Source organism: Triticum aestivum, chromosome 7A (assembly GCF_018294505.1).
Source record: "Triticum aestivum cultivar Chinese Spring chromosome 7A, IWGSC CS RefSeq v2.1, whole genome shotgun sequence".
NCBI lineage: Eukaryota > Viridiplantae > Streptophyta > Magnoliopsida > Poales > Poaceae > Triticum > Triticum aestivum.
This window is the reverse complement of record NC_057812.1, coordinates 215,627,022-215,643,033: the sequence shown is the minus strand read 5'-3', so window position 1 is coordinate 215,643,033 and position 16,012 is coordinate 215,627,022. Positions and strand designations below refer to the sequence as shown.

The following is a 16,012-nucleotide window of genomic DNA, read 5'->3' as shown; positions in this document are numbered from 1 at the left end:
CCCTCAGCCCCGAGGGAGAACTACTCCCTCCTCGTCATGGAGAGCACCGAGATGATGAAGATGGCCACCGGTGAGGGTTCCCCCCTCCGGCAGGGTGCCGGAATAGGGTCCCGATTGACTTTTGGTGGCTACGGAGGCTACTGGCGGCGGAACTCCCGATCTATGTTGCGTTCTGGAAATTTTAGGTCACGTGGGTATATATGGGTGCAGGGAGGACGTCGGAGGAGCCACGGGGGCCCCACGAGACAGGGGGGCAGGGCGCGCCCCCACCCTCGTGGGCAGCTCCCGTATCTTCTGACGTGGGGTCCAAGTCCATCAGGTGTGTTTCCTTCCAAAAATAACTTCTCCAGTTGATTTCGTTCCGTTTCGACTCCGTCTGATATTCCTTTTCTTCAAAACACTGAAATAGGCATAAAACAACAAATCTGGGTTGGGCCTCCGGTTAATAGGTTAGTCCCAAAAATAATATAAAAGTGGATAATAAAGCCCAATATTGCCCAAAACAGTAGATAATATAGCATGGAGCAATAAAAAATTATAGATATGTTGGAGACGTATCAGTACACATCAATAACATGTATATCCAATATACCTTTGTTCACTTTGCCATCCTTCTTATCCGCCAAATACTTGGGGTAGTTCCGCTTCTAATGACTTGTCCCTTTGCAGTAAAAGCACTTAGTCTGAGGGCTTAGGTCCAGACTTGGGCTTCTTCACTTGAGCAGCAACTTGCTTGCCGTTCTTCTTGAAGTTCCCCTTCTTCCCTTTGCCCTTTTCTTGAAACTAGTGGTCTTGTTAACCATCAACACTTGATGCTTTTCTTGATTTCTACCTTCGTCGATTTCAGCATCATGAAGAGCTTGGAAATCGTTTCCGTTATCCCTTGCATATTATAGTTCATCACGAAGTTCCAGCAACTTGGTGATAGTGACTAGAGAACTCTGTCAATCACTATCTTATTTGGAAGATTAACTCCCACTTGATTCAAGTGATTGTAGTACTCAGACATTCTGAGCACATGCTCACTAGCTGAGCTATTCTCCTCCATCTTGTAGGCAAAGTACTTGTCAGAGGTCTCATACCTCTTAACACGGGCATGAGTCTGAAATACCAATTTTATCTCTTGGAACATATCATATGCTTCATGGCGTTCAAAACGTTTTTGAAGTCCCGGTTCTAAGCCGTAAAACATGGTGCACTAAACTATTAAGTAGTCATCATACCGAGCTTTGTCAAACGTTCATAACGTACGCATCTGCTCCTGCAATAGGTCCGTCACCTAATGGTGCATCAAGAACATAATCTTATGTGCAGCAATGAGGATAATCCTCAGATCACGGAGCTAGTCCGCATCATTGCTACTAACATCTTTCAACATAGTTTTATCTAGGAACATATCAAAATAAACAGAGAGCTACATCGCGAGCCATTGATTTACAACATAGTTATGCAAATACTATCAGGACTAAGTTCATGATAAATTAAAGTTCAATTAATCATATTACTTAAGAACTCCCACTTAGATAGACATCCCTCTAGTCATCTAAATGATCACGTGATCCAAATCAACTAAACCATGTCCGATCATCACGTGAGATGGAGTAGTTTTCAATGGTGAACATCACTATGTTGATCATATCTACTATATGATTCACGCTCGACCTTTTGGTCTCCAGTGTTCCGAGGCCATATCTGCATATGCTAGGCTCGTCAAGTTTAACCCGAGTATTCCGCGTGTGTAAAACTGTCTTACACACGTTGTAGATGAACGTTGAGCTTATTCTCCGGTAAACGGGAGTTGCATAATCTCATAGTCATAGGAACATGTATAAGTCATGAAGAAAGCAATAGCAACATACTAAACGATCAAGTGCTAAGCTAACGGAATGGGTCAAGTCAATCACATCATTATCCTAATGACGTGATCCCATTAATCAAATGACAACTCATGTCTATGGTTAGGAAACTTAACCATCTTTGATTAACGAGCTAGTCAAGTAGAGGCATACTAGTGACACTATGTTTGTCTATGTATTCACACATGTATTATGTTTCCGGTTAATACAATCCTAGCATGAATAATAAACATTTATCATGAAATAAGGAAATAAATAATGACTTTATTATTGCCTCTAGGGCATATTTCCTTCAGAGCCATGGCGGCGACCTTCGAAGATGGTTCTGATGGCATGATGGGCTATGAGACTGACTAGGCATACAACGGATCTTGCGCCCAGAACTCAGCTCTCAAGCTAGCAGTTAGCGATGCATATCTGGGTGAAGACGACCTTGTCTTTCGTTTGGTAGCCGGGGGCAGATGTGAGCAACGCCCTGGAGCCATGGGCATCATCTCCTTGACGATGTTTTGAGGGTATATAATCGTCCTTCTTGGAAACCTCAGATTCTCCCGAGCATCAAATGATGGCGATGCTTGATCATCGTGCATGCCCCTTGGATCATCGTTCTTGAAGATGATACTAGTTTGTGCTTATTCAAGGTGGTGCTCGACTGTCTGGTTCTTAGTTTAGCCAAGTTGTGGAATGGACGGATGATTTTCTCAGAACCCGGGTTAGCTAGTATATAATCCTCACTAGTTCATCGCCTTTCCATATAACAACGTTTCTCCATCCTTTAGGGGGTGTTGCCGAGTGACAGCCAAATGACCACGCTCAAGGCGTTACAACCTCGCTCAAGGTGAAAAGCTACAGACCTCTTCTATTTTGGTTTAACCTCAATATTTATGATGCCGAACTCCATGCCCAGTTTTTCCATGGTTCTCCTCCCTTTTTATCTTAGTGTACCTCTTTGAATTTCTCTTTTTCTCTTGTCTGAAACCAATACTCATTGTAACATTGTAACAAGAGCATCTACAGGCGGACTTGGCAAATCTGGCCCCTCAAACGCCCGCGTACACGCCCGGGTGCGTCCACGGGCACTAACCGGGCACCCTCAAAAAATGAAGTCCAAAGCCGGACACCTCAATTACTATATCTCAAATCCATACAAACTCATGCAACTACGTTGACGCATATGCATCGTCCGGCTACTCCATCACACTATACTAAACACGCCACCAAACTACCAAAATCTGGCATGTTTGGCTATGGTGGCATTCATCCACGACCGCTCTTGCCCTTCTCGGCGCCCTTGTTGTCCTTCTTGCGGAAGGACTGGTCGAAGATGCAATACAGATTGAGCCGGATCTGCTCGTCGCCCGAGCTGTCCTCATTCGGTGGCAGTTCGGCCATGGCACGGACCATTTGATTCTGCTCTCGGGCTAGGGCGCGCGCGTTCTTCCGCTGCGGTTTCTTCACAATGCAGGTGCGGATGACTTCCTCCTCTGCGGCTGCCCGCGCCTCCGCATTAGCCGCCACCATTTTCCACCGTGACACGGCCCTCGACGGCCCTTATCCTCTCCTTCCCACGGCGGGACGCTCTTTCCCGGTGGGACTCATAGTCTGCCGGAACGGTGATGGGGAAAGGAGAGGTGTTCCGGCCGGTACCGTAAGGATCCAGCACCAGAGGACCCGAGCGCCCGGTGAGCCGACACTATGGCGACGCGGCTGATTTGGAGTCACCGACTAGAAGAGGCCCACTGACAAGACGTGCACATGCATCCTTGATGGTGGTCTTTGTCTGGATGGCTTGTTGGCAGTGGTGAAGCCACGTTATGGCTATGGGGTCAGCTGACCCCATAGGTTTTTTGTCATCCCTTGACCCCTTGCTATTAGTAGCTCCTCTAACCTCACAAATTTCAAAGGCTAACCCACAGGCTTGGGCGTTGCTTGTTGGAATGTTTGTTAGTAGCTAGGTCGGCCGATGATACCATGTACATTCATATTTGAAGAGAGATTTTTGGGTGGATCGTAATAATTTCTTTTTGGATTTTCCCTAGTTATTTTATTAAATAGTCCCGCTCTTCTTTATTAATGGAGGTGGGTTTTTAGACTTGGGTTAACAAAAGGAGGTTTTACAAAAAGAAGAACCCAACACTCATCGTGCTAGCACCTATTCTCCAAGATCCATTGCTTAAGTTTTTTTTTTGCTGAAACTGTCCATTGCTTAATCTTTGCCCTTCTAGAACGTGTCAGGCCTAGCTGGAAAGAGTTCTTCTGGTGATGGTGCTCAAAATGGCCGTCTGCACATGACACCGTACGGTTAGGAAAGTAGTGAATGTTTAAACCGCCGGTTTTGTGTCCATTTTCACGCGATATGCTCACAAGGTTTGGTGAAGACGACGGTTACTTTGTTTAGTAGGACGAACCTTCCTCTTGTTATCAAATATATGAGATGAAAATTGTCATTTTGCACATAGAAAGCCATAGGGTGCCTTATCTGGACACATTGTCGATAAGATGGACATATGCACACCAGAAACCAGCTAAAAACGCGCCCCCATGCTTCTCCCTGTCGCCCCAGTTTTACCGCATCTCCGTCCATCTCTCCTCACGGAGCACCACCGTGACACCTATCCTACTTTTCCGAGCACATGGGTCTGGCAGCTGGGCCCGCCCCCGCAACTTACCGCGGCCCAGATCGAGCCCACAGATTCCAGAAGTAGAAGGAACGAACGAACGTTCCGGTTGCCCGTTTCGTCTGTCCGCCCCGCCGCTCGATTTGGGCGCTGAGCTTGCCTGCAACGCCCCGCCACGCCCCGCCCACGGGTTGGTTGCTTCCCCACGACGGATTTCCCCTCACGCAATGTGGGTTGTTTGATCTCGGCCGGAGGCCTGTTTAATCCCCTACTATATCTCCTCTCCGCTGCTCTATCTTATCCCGACAACAACCGCACTGATAGATGAGACCAGGTCTCATGGTTAGCAGGTGAGACCCGTCCTGATAGATGACACGTGGCATTCACAAATAACAAAGCATCTAATCTCTTTCCCCCCTGATTTTAAGTAGGGGATGAGGGATGCTTTGAGATTTATGAATGCCACGCGTCATCCATTAGGATAGGTCTCGTGTGAGACCTGGTCTCATGAATTTTTTTTCCCGGTTGTTGGTAGGGTAGCGTCTCTCCTCCGCATTTCTCTCGGCTGCTCTCGGCGAGGGTTTTTCTCTGCCGTTTCCAGGTTAAACCCTACCCCTTTTTCCTTCCAAGATTTGCTCGCTCTTCTCCGCAGATTGCTGATTCTGTTCGGGTTCTTTCGATTCTTGGCTGCTTTGTTTGTCCAGAGGGTAGGGGGGGGGGGGGGGGGGGGAGGGGGGGGGGGGGGAGGGGGGGGGGTTGGGGTAGGCGAGGCGGCCATGGCCACCACCATTGCAACCAGGACACCACAGCAAGAACGCCGCGCCAAGTTCGGCGACGATTACCACACCCTGGAGCAGGTCAGCCAGATCGACCGGTGATTTCTTCTTCCTGTTAATGCTTGCTCCGCGGTTCTTGCTATGCTTCCTGGTACGGCGGTACACGCGTGCCTCGTGGCCGTGGGCCGTTTCGATTGGCTGGAAATAGTTCCGTGGTGCGTGAATTGCGTGCTGTGATCCGTTCTAGCCGTGTTGGAGGGAACTGCATTTGTCGGTGTGCTAATGTCCTAAAAATTAATCGATTCATATGCATCCTCTGTAGGTTGTTCTGTTCTTCTCTGTTTTTTTTGGGGGGGGTGGGGGTGGGGGATAAAATTTCCCGAATGTGTGATGTTTTGCAATCGTGCACTGATTCTTGAAGTAAATGTGGAGCTCTTGATATGCTTAGTTGCTAACCACTGACTGCAGTCAGTGGAAATAGTTCCGCGGTCTGTGAGTTGTGGGATAATCCGTTCTAGCCGTGTTGAATGGAAGTGCATTTGTTGGTGTGCAAATGTCTTGAGAATTAATCGATTCATATTCATCTTCTGTAGATTGCTCTGCTCTTCTCTGTTTTTTTTTTTGGATATCATAAAATTCCCCATGTGATACAATATTTAGCATCGTGCACTGATTCTTGAAGTAAAGTGTGGAACTCTTGATATTCTTAGTTGCTAACCACTTACTGCAGTCGAGCTCATTAGTTGCTCACCTATTTGTTTTGTGTGTGGAATGCCCATTGTGTAGGACTAATTTACGTTATGCATCTCGCATACCGAGTTCTTGTGTTCCCCTTTTAGCACATGTGGACATAGCACATCTTTCCTATACCATGATAATTCAGCTTTCCCTGCTTAATCTAGGTGACTGATGCTCTTTCACATGCTGGACTTGAGTCCTCAAATCTAATCGTTGGGATTGATTTCACCAAGAGCAACGAATGGACAGGTTTGTTCAATGATGAAAACATGACATCGCTATAATTTCACTCCTTATTTTCCCTTTTGTACTTTCTTCTAAAAAATAACTGATGAGTTACGATTGCTACTTTTAACTAGGTAAAGTGTCCTTCCACAACCGGAGCTTGCATGCAATAGGGAATACTCCAAACCCATATGAGCAGGCTATATCCATTATCGGGAGAACCCTCGCACGATTTGATGAGGACAATCTGATACCATGCTTTGGATTCGGCGATGGTCAGTTCATAGCATGCCTCACAGCTCTTTTTTTTTGGTTCAAAAAATGAATATATGACAATCCTGTTTTCAAACTACAGCTACCACTCATGATCAAAAAGTATTTAGCTTCTATCCTGAGAACCAGCCGTGTGATCGATTCGAACAAGCACTTGGTCGATACAGAGAAATTGTTCCACAGCTTCGTTTGGCTGGTTAGTGTATCAATATTTTGTAGCCTTCTTCAATAAAACATGGTAATAATAATTTATCTTACATGATTTATTGTTACAAACAGGTCCCACTTCATTTGCACCTATGATTGAGACTGCTATTGGGATTGTTGATAGTAGTGGTGGCCAGTACCATGTTCTGCTCATAATAGCAGATGGACAGGTTTATATTCTCGTACCAGTACTGTGCTGATTCTTTTGTAAAATATTACCTGAGTTTAAGAGTCTATAATTTACGATTCTTGTTATGCTTTCCTTGCAAACTTGCACAGGTTACACGCAGTGTTGACACTGGTAATGGCCAGTTGAGCCCACAGGAAAGGGAAACTATAGATGCCATTGTGAAAGCAAGGTAATAACAATTAAGATATTTTTGAAATTGTATCTACTTACAAAATTGTTACCGGAACTCTTACATTTCAACACAATTGCGATTTCCTTTTCCAGTGACTACCCTTTGTCAATTGTGCTTGTTGGAGTCGGTGATGGGCCCTGGGATATGATGAGGCAATTTGATGACAACATACCTTCTCGTGCATTTGATAATTTCCAGGTAAATCCTTTTTTCAATCTTTGTTGATTGACTTTGACCCTCTATATCTGGACTGGACTAATCATGAGAAATACTGATGTTGGTTCACTGCAGTTTGTCAACTTCACAGAGATCATGTCAAGGCCTATTCCTACTAGCAAAAACGAGGCAGAATTTGCTCTTTCAGCACTTATGGAGATCCCAGCTCAGTTCAAGGCAACAATGAACCTCCAGCTTCTTGGGTATTTTACTATCTAACTAAACTCAAATAATAATTGCTGAAAAGCTACAACCATGGCCTTTTGCAGCAGTAGACTCAACTTCTTTGTATTTTTCTTTGGCAGCAAACGAAGAGGATTTCCGCACCAATCGGTGTTACCTCCACCGGTGAGTGTATATCGACAACCCTCTGGATGCTCAGCAGTCAAGCAGAGTCAATCGACTAGCACCAGCTATGGGTCGCCACAGAAGAATGCATCAGCACCTCGACAGGACAGTGATGTGGGTGATCAGCAGGTATGTTTCAGTGTCTTGTAAGCAGCAGTTTTTGTGTGCTGAGTGATGTGGCTACGCTTGACACTTGTATCCAATGCTGAACTTCCGTTGTGCAGACTTGTCCAATCTGCTGGTCTGAAGCAAAGAACCTGGCTTTTGGATGTGGGCACCAGGTATTCAAACGTCCTGAAAATGCATCTTAAATTTTTTTGGGGTTCTGATGTTAAATCACCAAGTTTTTGAACTGATAAACTGATGATGTATGGGAATGCAGACATGCGCCGACTGCGGGAAAGATCTGAAGGTTTGCCCTCTTTGCCAGAGGGCTATCTCCACAAGGATTAGGCTCTATTGAAGCTCTTGAGCGAGAAGCAAACTATATATACTTTGTGCGCACTTAGGATATCGAGAAAAGAACGTCGATGCTGTTACAAAGGAAAGTGTAAATATATACATGGCCTTGGTATTGATGTAGTTCATCGTTCAAACCTAATGCTAGTGTTACTAGTGGTTGGTACCGAGTGCATTTGGCTGTCAACCTATGTGACCTTTTATGCCCTACGCAAAACCCGAAAACGCCTTGCATTTTCGTATACTTCCTAGTAAATGAATGAATACAAATGGGCATCCCACAATGCGTGGTAGAACAACTTGTATTGGTTTATGAAAAACACACGGATAGGATAAGCCGTCGCAGACAGTTAGCAAAGTGGCAGCAAGACCTGAAGAAAGGCATAGTAAAGGAAGGAAGGAAGGAAGGAAGGAAGGAGGAGCCGAGGCCTGCATGACTCCCTCAATGCCAACCAGGAGGGACGCCTCCCACAGCGGCGCGCTTCTCGGATGGCATTCAGGGAGCCAGGCAAGCGGCACCAGCCAGCCAGCCATACATGCACTAACCTTTTGCATCAAGCTGGGCTGCACCATCCATCCATCCATAGTTCCATACACGGCTAAGCTGCACCCCGGCAATACAATGCCGACGAAACAGCTCCAGAATTCAAGAAAACTGCGTGTGCGACTGAGAGTGAGGTAGTGTGAGGATGAGGAAGGCACGGCGACACACGCCATATATAGCACTCCTAGGGAGGAAGGAGGATGGAGGAAGGAGAGGCAGAGGCTGCACCACGGACACGAGGAAGGATTTGGGTGCACTGTGCCATCGGTGCATACACGTCCGTCCATGCTACCCCATTGCCAAGTCGGGAGGACCAGAGCGGGAGCCGCAGCGCGCTGTAGCAGTCAGGGAGAGCTTGGCTCGCCTGTCTAATCGCTAGAGGCTAGCTCGCCTGCCAGTCGCCCCTGACGCTCCAGAGTGGCGGCCGGTGGCACTGTCGCTCGCTGTCCCGGTGGCGGTGGAGCGAGACAAATGCGCTAGGCGCTGAGGGTGGGGAGCCTCGACAGCTCAGTGCTTGTCTCGTTTCGCGCGCACTGCCAGATCCCTGCGGTTACTGGTTGGCGCCACGGATTTCTTATCGCGATTTACAGGCCGCTGGGTGAGAGAGAGGCTGGGAAATCCGGATTATTGGTGTGCTGTTTACCCCCGATACCAAAGTGCTTCATCTGCCTACTGTTTTGAGTGATCATGCGTCCATTCTCGTCTCTACTGATGGCCAGTTTCGTAGGCCTAGGCACTTGTTTAAGTTTGAAAATTTGTGGCTTCTTGAGAACGGTTTTCAAAATCATGCCAAAGAGGCTTAGAACAATACAAGAAGCGTCTCCTTTTCTGTTAGGGGTAAGGGCATCTCCAACGCAGACCGTCAAACCGTCCGTAACCGTCCGAATCGCGCGGTCCGGATGTGTTATGTCATCCAACGCAGGCCTGTATCAGTCTGGTCGATGGTTCGTACGCATTTTCTCTCGCAAAGTGGAGAAGCGGGTTGGGATTGCGGGAGTCCGGACAACAGCCATGTAGGACTCCGACACCCGAGGCCCACTAAATCCACCCTCCTCCCTCGGTCCCATTTTCTTCCATTCTGTCCCTTCCCTCCCTTATTTTGCATCAGCTCCCTCCACCTCTGCCACCGCCGATGTACCTCTCCGGCCGCCACAGAGGCATTGCCGGACGTCCGCTGCCAGCACCGAGGGCCCACTCACCTTTTACGACGGCGATGTCCACCCTGGAGCCATTTGTACCCAGGTACTCCCCCCCCCCAGTCAACGCCCTCCATGGCGGACACCACGCTCGACAGAGTCAAATGCCATTTTGCTTAATTTCGGACGCCATGTAGTTTTCCAGAGTACGAAGGATGGCGGGGCACTCGACCATGGAGAATGAGCTGTTGTGCGATGTGTGATTGGCCGTATGTGCGGGTTTCGTAGGCAGGAGCAGAGGGGGACCTTCTGACAGCAAGTGCAGGAATCGTTTCACGCAAGAAGCACATTGCGCTATGTGACATGCACATCATTCAAGAACGCAATGTGAGGTCATTATCGGATCACTGATACGCCATCCAGACCATCGTCACCAAGTTTTATCACGTGGTTGGTTAGTTGGAGGTGTTGACGTATAATGTGCTGCCTAGTCTCTTCCATCAGATTGGTCTTTTGGTTGCATTGGCTAGAGCATTCATTTCTACATGGTATTGGAGCCAAGAGGTCTTGAGTTCAATACCCGGCTGGCACAATTAAATTGCAGCCCACTTTCGGTCCATGTTTAGGCCTGAGGGAGCCACACGCGAGGGAGAGTGTTGACGTATAATGTGCTGCCTAGTCTCTTCCATCAGATCGGTCTTTTGGTTGCATTGGCTAGAGCATTCACTTCTACAGGAGGCAAGGTGGCCATTGCACGTGGCAAAGGAGGAGATTGTAAGTTTTGCTTCTTCTTGCCCAACTTGTTTAAATCATTCATTCACTCAATATTGGTCTACACATTATATAGCCCGCATGCGCTGCCGTGACATACCGCAGGACACAGGGACAACCATTTACGTACACACGCAGTTGGATGAAGCTGAAGGGGCAGTGTGTGGGACGACATGATCCGTTGATGAAAACTTGTTGGACATCCGGTCAATCATTGTTGTACTAGACTTATTTGGATGATATGTATGGATGATTTGTGCTATTTCCTATCTGAACTTTGATGAATATCGACCGGTTTGCAAGAATTTCGTACGGTTAGTTTGAACCATTGTTAAAATGTATGCGTGCAGCGTTGGATGGCGGCCTTCGGCATCAATGTCCGCAAACTGGTTCCCCCTATCCGCGGATAAATGCGGAGGAAATTTGCGAGTCGGCATTGTAAATGCCCTAGTGCTCTTGCAGGGACACTAAAGAGATGGTGTAGGAAGAAAAAAAAACAATTCAACAAGAGCTTAACATTGAAGATCGGATTAATTAAACCCATCCAACGGCTGGTGATGGGGAGGGAAATCCCGATGCCTCCGCTCCGATTGGTAGTTTAGATTAGGGTTTTTTAGTCCTGGCCGGCGCGACACTTGGACGGATGGCGGCGTTTCTTTTTGAGTTTGTCTTCCGGGCTCCGATTCTCCTCAAGTTCATCCGTCTGGAAGTAGTCAACAGAGCTTCACATAGATTCCTGCTATCTCCTTGGGGCGGTAAGGTATGGGTTTCTCACCATGTGGCAATATTTGGTGAGGTGTTTTAGATCTATACAAGGGTTTAACGGCGAAAACTGCGGCTCCATGACGCTGGTCCTTAGAGGCATGTGTATGAAGACTTCCCGGCTGTCATTGACAAGGTCAAACCCGTTCCGATGGTGGAGGGGCGACATCGACGCGTTGACGGCTTCCTCTGGCGGCAGTAGTGATCTCGAAATCTCATTGTATTTTTTATTACTTTTAGATACTTGGTACTTCCGATGAACTTTTATAATAAATTTGATCATTTTTAAAAATTAGTTAAATCCAAATGAAGCATCTTCACCAACAAGGTCATGTGTTGAAAAACTCACAGACCACCGGGTATGAACAAAATCTACTAAACTCAATGAATTTTACAAACAAAGGGCTAAAAAGCGGGCTAAAGATGAAGATACAAACACTAGATACTTTCACCACGCTATGCCAAAGAGAAGGAGAAGAAACACGATCGTCTTCATCAAGGATGAAAATGATGTTATTCATTTTAAGCCGCAGCAAATTGCTAACGCTTTTGCTAATTATTTCAGATACATATTCTCCGATCCTAATACCAACATTGGCATGCCTCTCATGTGAACTCATCATTCTCCTCACACAGATAATTTCACTTATTCTATCCCAGATAAACAGGAAATCATGCACTCTTAAAGACATGAAACTACATGCTATAAAAATATATAAGACTGCTTAGATCACTATACATGAGAGTGGATTGGGGATGATGTCACTACTTTGGCAAGAAACTTTTACCACACAGGTATACTTCCACCTCACATTAGGGCTTTCCAAAGCTGACACACAAATTTGCTCCGGCATCTGTCCGCCGATAGAGGGGGACCAGTTTGCGGGCAGTGATGTCGGAGGCCGCCAACCAATGCTGCCCGCATAATTCAAATAACTTTTTAACTAACCGGATGAAATTTATTACATTTCGGACATACTTCAACTAAAAGCGGAGCTTGTCCGACTCTAGAGGTATAATTTCAAACATACTTTAATTTCAACCTAATCTAAATGATCGCTGGCGTCCGTTCCCCATGTTCGGCTATGAGCTCTGAGAACTGAAGCTCCTACACTTGCCTTCACCTTCTCCAGTTCCGACTTGTCGCTCTCCAGCTCTGCCTCTGCAGCCTCCGCCACCACAGCTTGAGCGACTAATAGGCCGATGATTATTATCCCTCCAAGCTTGGCTTCAGGCGAAGGGGAAGAGCGATGGCTTTCCTGGGACCCGAGCAACGGCGTCCTACCATGCACTAAACTTTCTCGATGTCGATGGTGCCGGCGGACGTGCCGACTTTGTGGTCGTGGAAGTGGGACGCGACCTTGGTGGAGCCAGCGATGTTCTCCTTGTCCTCGCTCTTGCCCCACACCTCATCTACCACATCGTCGAACTTCTTGTAGTCGGCCTCCACTTCTGCCTGACGCCGGCGGTACCGCCAGCGGTTGAGATGGATCTTGTGGGCAGAGCGGTAGGACTCGAGCAGCGTCGTCTGCTCAGCCACGTCCTCATCTGGCGCGGCCGCTCTGCCGACTGTGAGCTGCTCCTCGGCCTGCTAGTGCTCCTGGTGAAGGAAATATGCCCTAGAGACAATACTAAAGTTGTTACTTATATTTCCTTATATCATGATAAATGTTTATTATTCATGCTAGAATTGTATTAACCGGAAACTTAGTACATGTGTGAATACATAGACAAACAGAGTGTCCCTGGTATGCCTCTGCTTGACTAGCTCGTTAATCAAAGATGGTTAAGTTTCCTAGCCATGGACATGTGTTGTCATTTCATGAACGGGATCACATCATTAGAGAATGATGTGATGGACTAGACCCATCCGTTAGCTTAGCACTATGACCATTTAGTTTATTGCTATTGCTTTCTCCATGACTTATACATGTTCCTATGACTATGAGATTATGCAACTCCCGAATACCAGAGGAACACCTTGTGTGCTATCAAACGTACAATGTAACCGGGTGATTATAAAGATGCTCTACGGGTGTCTCCGATGGTGTTTGTTGAGTTGGCATAGATCGAGATTAAGATTTGTCACTCCGTGTATCGGAGAGGTATCTCTGGGCCCTCTCGGTAATGCACATCACTATGAGCCTTGCAAGCAATGTGACCAATGAGTTAGTCATGGGATGATGCATTACAAAACGAGGAAAGAGACTTGCCGGTGACGAGATTGAACTAGGTATGATGATACCGACGATCAAATCTCGGGCAAGTAACATACCGATGACAAAGGGAACAACGCATGTTGTTATGCGATTTGACCGATAAAGATCTTCATAGAATATGTAGGAATCAATGTGAGCATCCAGGTTCCGCTATTGGTTATTGACCAGAGATGTGTCTCAGTCATGTCTACATAGTTCCCGAACCCGTAGGGTCCGCATGCTTAACGTTCGATGACGATATGTATTGTGAGTCATGTGATTTGATGTACCAAAGGTTGTTCGGAGTCCCGGATGTGGACACGGACATGACGAGGAGTCTCGAAATGGTCGAGATATAAAGATTGATATATTGGACCATGTTATTCGGACACCGAAAGTGTTCCGGATAGTTTCGGATAAAACCAGAGTGTCGAAGGGTTACCGCAACCCCCCGAGAAGTTATGGGCCTTAGTGGGCCTTAGGGGAGAGAGAGGGCCGTAGCCAGGAGGTGCCCCCAAGGGGAGTCTGAATAGGACAAGGGAGGGGGCGCGACCCCTCTTTCCCTCTCCCTCTCCCTCTCCTTCCTTCTTCTCCTAGTTAGACTAGGAAAGGGGGGAACCTACTCCTACTAGAAGTAGGATTCCCCTCTTAGGGCGCGCCCTAGGGGCCGGCCGGCCCTCCCCTTCTCTCTCCTTTATATATGGGGGAGGGGGGCACCCCATAGACACACAAGTTGATCTTTAGCTGCGTGCGGTGCCCCCTCCATAGTTTTCCACCTCGGTCATATTGTCGTAGTGCTTAGGCGAAGCCCTGCGTCGGTAACTTCGTCATCACCATCAACACACCATCGTGCTGACGGAACTCACCCTCGGCCTCAGCTGGATCAAGAGTACGAGGGACGTCACCGAGCTAAACGTGTGCAGATCACGGAGGTGCCGTGCGTTTGGTACTTGATTGGTTGGATCACGAAGACGTTCGACTACATCAACTGCGTTACTTAACACTTCTACTTTCGGTCTACAAGGGTATGTAGACACACTCTCCCCTCTTGTTGCTATGCATCTCCTAGATAGATCTTGCGTGATCGTACTAATTTTTTTGAAATACCGCGTTCCCCAACAGTTGCATGCGAGCCAGGTCTACGCGTAGATGTTATATACACGAGTAGAACACAATGAGTTGTGGGCGATAATAGTCATACTACTTACCAGCATGTCTTACTTTGATTCGGCGGTATTGTTGGATGAAACGGCCCAGACCGACATTACATGACCACGTTCATGAGACTGGTTCTACCGACGTGCTTCGCACACATGTGGCTAGTGGGTGTCTGTTTCTCAAGCTTTAGTTGAATCGAGTTTGACTACGCCTGGTCCTTGTTGAAGGTTAAAACAACACACTTGACGAAAAATCATTGTGGTTTTGATGCGTAGGTAAGAACAGTTCTTGCTAGAAGCCCGTAGCAGCCACGTAAAACTAGCAACAACACAGTAGAGGACGTCTAACTTGTTTTTGCAGGGCTTGCTATGATGTGATATGGTCAAGACGTGATGATATATAAATTGTTGTGTGAGATGATCATGTTTTATAACAGTTATCGGCAACTGGCAGCGGCCATATGGTTGTCGCTTTATTGTATGAAATGCAATCGCCATGTAATTGCTTTACTTTATCACTAAGCAGTAGCGATAGTCGTAGAAGCAATAGTTGGCGAGACGACAACGATTCTATGATGGAGATCAAGGTGTCAAGCCGGTGACGATGGTGATCATGACGGTGCTTTGGAGATGGAGATCCCAGACACAAGATGATGATTATTGGGGAACGCAGTAATTTCAAAAAAATTCCTACGCGCACGCAAGATCATGGTGATGCATAGCAACGAGAGGGAAGAGTGTTGTCTATGTACCCTCGTAGACCATAAGTGGAAGCGTTATGACAACACGGTTGATGTAGTCGTACGTCTTCATGATCGACCGATCCTAGCACCGAAGGTACGGCACCTCCGTGCTCTGCACACATTCGGCTCGGTGACGTCCCATGAACTCACGAACCAGTAGAGCTTCGAGGGAGAGCTTCGTCAGCATGACGGCGTGATGACGGTGATGATGATGCTACTAGAACATGGCTTTACCTAAGCACTGCTACGATATGACCGAGGTGGATTATGGTGGAGGGGGGCACCGCACACGGCTGGGAACAATCAACTTGTGTGTTCTAGGGTGCCCCCTTGCCCCAGTATATAAAGGAGCAAGGGGGAGGCCGGCCGGCCTTGGGGCGCGCCAAGGAGAGGGGGAGTCCTCCTCCTAGTAGGAGTAGGACTCCCCTTTAGCTATTCCAACTAGGAAGGGGAAGGGGGAAGGAAGGAGAGAGAGAGAGGGAGGAAAGAGGGGGCGCCCCCCTCCTTGTCCAATTCGGACTCCCAAGGGGGTGATACGTCTCCAACGTATCTACTTTTCCAAACACTTTTGCCCTTGTTTTGGACTCTAACTTGCATGATTTGAATGGAACTAACCCGGACTA

At 47.3% G+C, this 16,012-nt stretch overlaps 1 protein-coding gene across 1 annotated transcript; it reads left to right on the top strand.

Annotated features, from left to right (window-relative positions):
- The first annotated feature begins 3,315 nt into the window (after positions 1–3,315).
- Positions 3,316–10,939, top strand: LOC123149916 (E3 ubiquitin-protein ligase RGLG5). Its single transcript, XM_044569715.1, has 18 exons — positions 3,316–3,504; positions 5,076–5,144; positions 5,245–5,331; positions 6,153–6,237; positions 6,348–6,488; positions 6,569–6,682; positions 6,766–6,863; positions 6,973–7,052; positions 7,148–7,253; positions 7,347–7,474; positions 7,577–7,748; positions 7,844–7,900; positions 8,002–8,031; positions 8,410–8,751; positions 10,047–10,145; positions 10,451–10,532; positions 10,606–10,688; positions 10,880–10,939. Exons 1-18 carry the CDS (start codon positions 3,316–3,318, stop codon positions 10,937–10,939), a joined length of 2,022 nt encoding a protein of 673 aa, XP_044425650.1.
- Positions 10,940–16,012: the final 5,073 nt, after the last annotated feature.